Source organism: Poecilia reticulata, linkage group LG11, assembly GCF_000633615.1.
Source record: "Poecilia reticulata strain Guanapo linkage group LG11, Guppy_female_1.0+MT, whole genome shotgun sequence".
Taxonomy (NCBI): Eukaryota; Metazoa; Chordata; class Actinopteri; order Cyprinodontiformes; family Poeciliidae; genus Poecilia; species Poecilia reticulata.
Window position 1 is genome coordinate 14159830 of NC_024341.1, and position 9364 is coordinate 14169193.

Consider the following 9364-nt stretch of genomic DNA (forward strand, 5'->3'; position numbering starts at 1 on the left):
CCCCTCTCGCCCCCCAGCAGCTGCCCTCTCCGTCACAGAGAGAAACGCCACTGTGCCGCCTTTGTCTATAGCGCTCAGCAGCCTCTGGATGCATGAATGTGAGTGAAATGTGGAAAAGCAACAGATTTAGTGTTTGTCATTGTCACCCCTCTTTTGTCAGTGTTTCTGTTGTCTCTGTGAAACCCCCTCCCTCTCCCTCTCTCTCTCTGTCTCTCTCTCTCTCTCTCTCTCTCTGTAGTCTCATGACATTTTTCAGTTTTGTTTCTTTTCTTTTGTTGATTTGTTTGCTTTGCATAGGTCAAGAGGTTAAGGCTGAGTATGAAAGGAAATGGGACATTCAGCATCAGGAAGATCTTTAAGGTAGTTCTTCAAATGTGTTTTTGACACAACAATTTACGACACCTCGACTTCCAGACGGAAATGTAAAAAAATAAAATAAAATAATCGCTAACACATTGGAAAACGGTTTCATTTCCCTGATTATCAGAAAACATTAACTCAAAGAACAGAAAAAAAAAATACAAAGAGGACCCTCAATGTGTGATATTAACGAGAATAATAAATAAAATAGTAATGTTATGAGGGCTTTAAATAACCAAGTAACACTTTTGAAACATGACGAGTGAAAAAAAAAGAGGCTATTCCTCAAACTAAAGTTAGAGACAGCATTAGGACTTAAAGGCCTCCATTATACCAACCACTGGGCTCCTGTCACTCTACTCTAGAAACTACCAGTGACAATAGCAATAATAATAGTTTTCATAGTAATACCAACAGTGATCATTTCCATAGTTTGTTCTGCAACTTTTTTTTCATTTTCAGCTTTTTTTGTTCAGATAAAGCACAGCAAGTTGGAAAGTTCCTATCCCATCTCACCATTGTCATGTAAAGAACCTCAGCCTTGGCGCTGACCCAGCCCACAAATCTTCTTTGTGATACTTCAGCTGGGACCAGCAGTGGACCATCTCTCTCTCTCTTTGCCTGTGCAATAGTTGCAGCCGCTGCTATTGCATGCGGTCAGCCTGCAGCTGCTGAGCCTGATACTGCCCGAAGGCCACGGCCGCAGCGGCAGCCGACCCTGGGGCGGCGGCGGCGGCTAGTGGCTGCTGGACCGCAAAGCCGTAGCCGGTGGTAGCCATGTAGCCCGGTGCGGCTGGGGAGGCGGCGTAGGGATACTGCTCATAGGCTACGGCCGCAGCCGCGTTAGCCGCCGCGGAGTACTGCGCGTAGGCGGCCCCGGTGTAGTCGATGTAGGGAGAGGTGGCGGTGGCAGTGGCGGGTGCAGTGGCTGCGGGCTGCACATGGGGGATCACCACGCTGGGCTGAACGAAGGCCTGGGGGTACACATAATGGGTCGGGATGCTGTGGGACAAACACACAAGACACATGTCACAATTCTATGTTTGCTTGAAACTTGGCGGTCCAAGAAATTCACAACGTCACCACACCGCGCCAGAGCACGCGCCTCACCACTCAGTTCAGTCAGCAGCAACAAAGAAACTCCAGGTGGTAGCAGAACAGCATAGGGTTGCCAAAATAGAAGAGCCGAGAAGGTCAAAGGTGAGAATAACTGGTAGATTTATTCTCCTGGCTTTTAAAGTCTGTTCAAACAATACAGTTAGTGCAGTTAACCCCTTAACAGGTTAAGAGGGGGTTAACATAATCAGGAGACTTTCAGCTGGATCAGCCCCTGACTAGTGAGCAGTCCAGCTGGAAATGTAAAAGTCAAATATTTCTCCAATCAATACCTAAGCGCTACCAGGTTGAGCTAACAATACTCTCTGATTTGGAAGTTGTTCTTGAGTAAAGTTAGAAATATTACTAAGTATCAGTGAGGTGTTTAAAAAGATAATAAACTCAGAAGAACAACAGAAGGCTTATAAGCAATCTCCTAATTTAGGATATATGGAAATGTGTCGGGGAAAGAATTTCAGCAGGTAACAGGAAGGCTAAACGAACGAAGCTGAAGTTCGACTGTCTCTGAGCAGGCCATGATTTGAACTGAGATTTACAAATAATAATTTTAAAAAAGCCAGAGTTCAGGGTGTGTAACCTGCAGCTTGTAACGGCTGCAGGGCGGTGAAAGGCAGTGAGGGGCTTACAGTGTCAGGGGACGGAGGACAGAGATGATCCCGGGGACACATTGTAAAAATGTCACTGCCACTTTGACAGCTGGACAGTTTTAAAAAGGGACACTGCTGGCCATTTCCCCCTCCGTGTCGGGACAAAGAGCTCGAGAGGCAGAGAGGGGAGCCGGGACTAGGCTCTGCACCAACAGGGATGTTTCGATTAAATAAACAGTTCTAAACAATGAAAGCATTCTGTCCTGCATGACATAGCCTTATCCCGAACCAGAACCTCTGCCGGGCCTGAGAGCCTGGCGTGAGACGAGGGATCAATGGGGACTGAAATTCAGAGTCAGTTTCTGAATGATTAGGCTCCTCCTCTTCAAGGTCAATGTGGGTCAGAGATGAAAGACTGATGGAGAGACTCTATCATGGCAACCCTATGTTAGAGCACCCATATCTCAGCCACAAAATACAACAACAAAAAAAACTAAAGTGGAAAAGCAAGTAAATACAAAAGAAAAAAGAATTAAAAAAAACAATATCACAGCAAATTAACCCAATATAAGAAACATAAAAACATGAAAAGTAGGTTACAGCTATATATGGAACATGTAAAGTAACTAAAGCTGGTTTATCATATTCAACACACAAACATCTACTTTTTCAAAGGAGAGTAACAAAATTCCTTTACCAAAGAAGTTTTTTGGTTTTTTTTCTTCCCTAAATCTAATTTGGAAACTCTGAAAAACAGCATTTTGTGTCATCATGTGATGCTGAAACTGTACTTTGAAGCCCACACTAATCAATCTCAGCAGGTCCTGGCTGCTCTTCAGGGTGAGAGCCAGCCAAGCATAAAGACTTTTACATGTTACTCTACAAGAGAAGCCTTTACTGCTTGGAGAAATTCTTTTAAGACGAAGTAAGCCTAGACTATACATATATATATAAACATATATGTTTATGTTTGTTAGTGGAATTATCAATATTCAAACGATTCATGAAAAAACTGAGAGGAATCCTGGATTCATTAAGACCTTTTTAACTTTTTATTATCCACCCACAGATGAAAGATGATGCAGATAGTGATGATGTATGTAAAGCATTAATTTTCAACACTTTCTACTTTGTTTAAAAAGTGCATATAAACAGGATGGAGTCATTATTTCATCCAATGAGACCCACACAGCCATTTGTCTCTCACGTTTTCTCCCTTTTATATTTTTACAAAATGTAGGAGTTAGCTTGTGCTGCAGCGGAGAACCATTTCCTGGCTATTCCTGACAGACTAATGCATTTAAAAATAATTTAAACAATGGCGTTGCTGTGAGCATTAAACGTAGATCTGTTCGATCAGAAGTGTAAATATACCAAGACGTGACTGTCCATGTCAACTGACTGACTTGGCCAAAATAGCAGAGAAGCAGCCAAAAAGTGTTAGAAGAGTGGCAAGAATAAAGCTTAGGAAAAAAAATGTAAAAAGCATTAACAGTCTCATTAGCTTTGCAACTGGCCATGTATTGGGATGTAAACATGAGCGATAATACTAAATTTAAACTTATAAACTAATTTAGACTATATTATTTGCAATTTTTTAAAAAATATTTCATTATTTTCTTTGCTGCTCCAGCAAATAAAAAGTTGACAACATTTAACCTAAATATAGTAATCTGCAGAAGATGCTAAAATTATGGCATTTTCAAGACAAAATGCACAGGATTAGTGATGTAACTATCTTGATGTTTAGGTAAAGACAAAATGATAATTATTTACTGCCTCAGCTTTCTTCCTTTGCTACCAATCTAGTTTAATTTCTGAAGCATTCCCATTTAAACTTCCACATGGTTCCATTTATCCGCTGATGTTACATGACGGACTGCTCCAACACCACCGACGGCCCCCATCATCCAACACACACACACACAGATAAATACACCCAACTCAGAGCTTCATGCAACTGCAGTGTCAGCATTCAGGGCTTTGTGTGCCACAATGGGAGCGCTTGTTTTCTTTAACACCACGAGCCCATGTGACGAAAGCTCGCTGTGAGAGAATAAGAGTGAGACAGAAACATCCAGACATTTGTTTGTCACACTGGAGACTTTGGCGAGCTGAGCTGAAACGAGCGTGACGGACAAAGACACATTAGCACAATAGGATCCAGGACCTTTGTGTGCTCGTGAAAGTGGACACACACAAGCGTCCACCTTTCTGTTATAGGTATCTAATCTTTGGTGTTTAGCAGTGGGCTTTAAGTTGTGAATCTGTGTTATTTTAAGGTGGGGGATGAGGCTATGAGCGCACAGAAACAGTGATGTTATCCTGAAAGCAGAGTGTAAAGACTTTAGGGAAAGTGGGTTGAATAAAAGAAAAACCACACAAAAGATTCATCTTTTAGTAAACCAGAAAACACATGGAACGGCAGATACTGGAAAACAAGGAATTAAAAACAGCAAAGAAAAACAGCAAACAAACAACAAAAAAAACTTTTTTTCATAGTGTGGCAAAGTTGCCACTCTTCCACAAAAACTTCAAAAAGTAAAAAAAAAAAAAAAAAAAAAAAAAACACCCCAAAATTTCAACCAATCCAGTTTTTTTTTTCTCTACTTTTGTTTTTCCAACATGGCACACGGTTTAGCCAACAGCACCCACTTCATGACGGCACACCAAGCTAAGCTCTACTCAAAAAGAAAAAAAAAAAAGCAACAAATCAGAAATGAAACCTACGTACATGAATCTGTAATCGCCACAGCGAGAGCTCGTTTGTGCGCGATCGAGTCTACGGGTTTTTCCCTGGTCTGATCTGAGTTTAGGCTCGCAGAACGGAAAGCTTAAGCGAGAGCGAGCCTGTCGAACCAGAGAGAGAACATTGAGTCAGGCTGCAGGTTTCCATCTTTAATCCACTCAAAACATTCACACACAAACACCTAGAATCCTGCAATCTACATTGTCTGTATTATGATCGGCAGAATATCAGTAATGATCCCAATATTGTTAAACATTACTAGCAAAAGTATTTCTACGCATCAAGCTTTTTTAACGTTTTGTGACAAACAACATAATTTTAAAGTGGAACAAGAAAAGATACATGGTTTTAATTTATTTCCAAATAATATTTGCATGCGTTTATATTCAAACCTGTTGAGTTAATATGCTGTGAAAACACTGCAGATAAATATCTGCCGTCTTGGACAGTTTTCCTTCACAAGATGGCGCAAGCTTGGAGCTTGGTCCGTATTTTCACTGGGTCATTTTGACGAATAAACATATTTTTGCAGACATATGAACTTCTGTATAGTCTTAAAACTCTTCCAGGTTTTCTTTCAGGATTTAGCTCCATCTTACCATTTACTTTTACCAGCTTCCATGTTGCTACAAACATGTTAAGTAAGTACTTCTCGTGTTTTTCTTTAAGTAACGTCTTTCTTCTTATCACTGTTAAAAAAAAAAAAAAAAAGCCAAATCTGTTTAGTTTTTAAAAGTTTTTTTTGTGCAACAGATTACCAGACATGAGCTGTGGATCTGCGCAGCTCGTCTGGAGTCAAAATGGGCGTCCTAATTGATGCTGTTTGCAGTGGTGCCATATTTTTAGAGGATGACTGAGTTCTGAGTTGTCCAAAGCTTGGATTATTTCTTTTGATCACCAGTAAACCTCTGAGGCCTTCGTAGAACAGCTGCATTTATACCACATGAAAAGTAACTTCCAAACACTTTTTATTTAGGGGTAAAAGAGTAAAGAGGGCTTATTACGAATGCATGCAACATTTTTTGAGTTTCTTCTTGTGAAATAATTTGAAAACCATTTATCCTTTTCTGTCCACGTATCAATTATGCACATCTCTGTAGCGTTAAATCTACATGACTGTGAGGAAACATCTGAGGTTCATTAATACTGATGTAAAACTTTCTGATCCACAGCCATCCATATTTTCTTTACGGAGAAAAGACAAATTATTCATTTTGTTTTATGTAATAAAAACAAACAAAGACTCCAGAGATTCCTTACCCATAAGGCCTCTGGATGAACGCAGGGTGGATTTGGGGAACGCCAAAGGCAAAACCTGCAAAACAAAGCAAAATACAAAATGAATAAAGTAAAATTCTGACGAACAGCTTGATGACATTGTTCTTCCTCAGAAAAATTGTGCAAAACAAACAACGCCTCAGGTGAGAATGAGGCTGAATTCACCTGGCTGCATCACACGAGGTTTAGCCCCCAGGTAGGCCAGGTTCACATTGGCCTTCCTGCCATCGATGATCGGGTTGGGGTCCTTGCAGGCCCGATCGGCGGCAGAGCGGTCCACCATCGTCACCTTATGGGGAGGAAAGCAGAGGACAAATCAAAAGATAGCTTAAATTTAAGAGATCATACAGGAAAACAGACAAAGTCAACCATCTGGTGGAGCGTAAGTGTGTGCTATGAGTGCGGGAGAAGCAGAGTTTTGTTGAGGTTTCACACATTTGACGGCACTCACACATCTATCATTCTGAAACTTGAACGTGATCCAGAGTGAAGTGACTACTGATCCGTCCCGTTACATCGTTTGGCTCGTGGCTTTCATGAAGTTGTTACAGAAATACATTCTGAGGTCTCAAAACCTTAAAAAATTTAGTTGAGATACGAGTGTCTGCCAGAGCCGGCCTCAGGTATAAGCAAACTTTGTGATTTGATAGATCTATTATTGACTGAGTGTCGAAAAGCTCTTAAGAGTTTGACAGAACAGGTTTACAAATGCACCAGTTATTGACAAATTAGAGAAAAACTTCAAAGGGAACCTTCATTCCTTTAGACAGAACAAATACAATTCTTGTATTCACATAACGTAAAGCTAGAAACTTTACGTGTTGCTTTCTTTTCATAAAATGTAATTTTTACTCTTTATTTTCCCTACCTACCGTGTTTCCCCGATAGTAAGACACCCCCGATTGTAAGACATATCGGGGGTTTCAGGGGGGTCGGCTAATATAAGCCGAACCCCGAAAGTAAGACATATGTCTTACTTGTCTTACTTTCGGGGAAACACGGGGGTATTGCCGCCTCCCTCTCATCTAGCTGCGCGCCGCCTCCTGCCCACATCCGCACCGTCCCCCTCTCCATACGTCACCGCGCTGTCCCCTGCACTTGTCACTGCCGCCTCCTGCTTAAAATACGGTAATACAATACTGTTCAGGTTGTTAATAAATGTTAATTTTATGGTTAAAACAAAAAATTCGACAATTTTTTTCCAATATGACATACCCCGAAAGTAAGACATAGTGGGGCTTTTGGGGATAAAAAGAAAGTAAGACACTGTCTTACTTTCGGGGAAACACGGTAGATGTAATTTTAGACTTTATAGCGACGGCAGCAACGAGGAAAATGAAGAAATGTTGGTTTGGATGTGACGACTGCCTGCACTCACAAAGGTAGTCGGGTTAATCAGGCAAAAGCTGTTTCTTTAAGGTAACATGGTTTAGCTTTAACACCAACATGGCATGTAGTAAAAAACCTGACTTGTGTTTCACAATTGCAAACGAAGAAGATCCTTCTATTGTTAACATTTATCCAACAGCCTCACAATAAACAGAGTGGAACACAGTGGAAACGAATAATAAATAAAGTCTAATCCTGATGTATCTCCGTATCCATCAAACTCACTGATTTTTAAGAAGGTTTTCATGAACTGGAACAGGAAGTGATTTTAATCTCTTTTTTCACACTTAAATGTTTCAGATGCAACACATTTTAATATCAGACCAAAAAAAATTATAATAAAAAAATCATAACTGCCCTCTAAACCTACTAACTCTGCCGTGTTCAGAGTCAGAAGCTCCCATCAGATGTTTGTTGTAACTGAAGAGAAATTTTGATCCACAAAAAGCATGGATATCATGTTTCAGGTCACGCCACAGCATTTAGATTTTTTTAAGTCTATACTTCGACTAGACCACTCCAAAAGTTGTATATAATCTAGAATAGGAATGTTTTTTATGGGAAATTTCAGTGCAACAATAGAAATATGAGAGGCAATCAAAGCAAACAGGTTCACACAAAGTTAAAATATGATATATAAAAATAGAATTAAGAATGAAAATACTCTACAGTACGGACATGATCTCAACATAGACACTGTGTAGTTCTAATAGATAGTGTGCGTCAGTTCAAAGGGAATTTTTTTATTTTGTTTTTTGGTTCATTGCCTTTGGATCAAAGCCATACAACACAACCCAGGTGTGCTTGAGTTTAATTGATGGAGTTTCTCCTTCAGGATTTTATAACAGAGAGTAAAATCCATGATTCCACCGACAACAGCAGGCGTCATATCATCACGCCATGCTCTTATTCTGAAAGGCTCTTAGTTTTACACACCAAAATGTTCCACTTTCTTCTTATTACGTCATGGGGATTGACATATTTTTCTCAATTATAAGACAACTCTTTGCGTCCTTTTGGTTTCATCTCAGATCTCTTCCATGGAAGCCATTTTTGTCCAGTCTCTCGTTTTTTAACCTTAACTTTGGCCAGCGAGGCCTGCAGAGTTTTAAATGCTCTTCTGTTTTTTTTCTTTTGTTGTCTTGAATGGTTTGTCAATGAACCCTTGGAGATGTTATGGGTAAAGACCAGACTCAAGTGAAGGTTCATTATTCTCCCAAGTGTTCTCCATTTGTGGATAATGGCTCTCACTGTGGTTCTCTTGAGTTCCAAAGCCAGAGAGATGGTCCCGTAACCCTTTCCTGCCTGATAAATACCATAGACTTTGTTTCTCACGTGTTGTTAAACTTTTTGAGATTAGGAACGATTGTGTTGCGACATCTTCCAGCCTCTTTTACACACTGCCATAAAGGTTTTAATTAGAAAATAATAATAACCTTATTTAAAAAGGGAAAATGTATAAATGTCACCATTTGCTCTTATGTGCCTCATTATAGCACAGCTTAAGATAATTTGCACCTGCATTCCCCTGCAGGTCACAAAAATAGATATACAATATTAAAATAAGACAAAAATATAACAACTAAATAATCACTCGGGTTTAGACATGGCTGCCCTCTAGTGAATAACATAAACATTTAAAAACTGCCTTTTGTACTCAAATTGTGCTGTTATAACATTAAATTTGTTTGATCATTTGCAAACGTCCACTGAAAATTGAGAATACCGCTCCAGCTTTCAAAAACTGCATTAATTAGTCGCAAATAACTGAATGACGTTTATCAAACTTAACTTTATTTACAATTGTTTACCTTGACAATTCAAGGATAGACTTATTTTAATTACAAAATAATCAATTAACGTCTCTTTTTTTTTGTAAGTCGGA

The 9364-nt window shown here is 39.8% G+C and overlaps 1 protein-coding gene across 1 annotated transcript in view; it reads right to left on the bottom strand.

The window, feature by feature from the left end:
- Nucleotides 1-6: 6 nt before the first annotated feature.
- The window catches only part of rbm24a (RNA binding motif protein 24a), a 10530-nt gene continuing 1172 nt past the window's right edge, over nucleotides 7-9364 (bottom strand). Inside the window, exons 2-4 of the mRNA XM_008422001.2 lie at nucleotides 6256-6379; nucleotides 6073-6127; nucleotides 7-1362 (exon numbers count right to left, since the gene is read on the bottom strand). Of these exons, the coding sequence (XP_008420223.1) occupies nucleotides 1005-1362; nucleotides 6073-6127; nucleotides 6256-6379 (537 nt within the window). The 3' untranslated portion in view covers nucleotides 7-1004. The remainder of the gene's footprint in view (nucleotides 1363-6072; nucleotides 6128-6255; nucleotides 6380-9364) is intronic.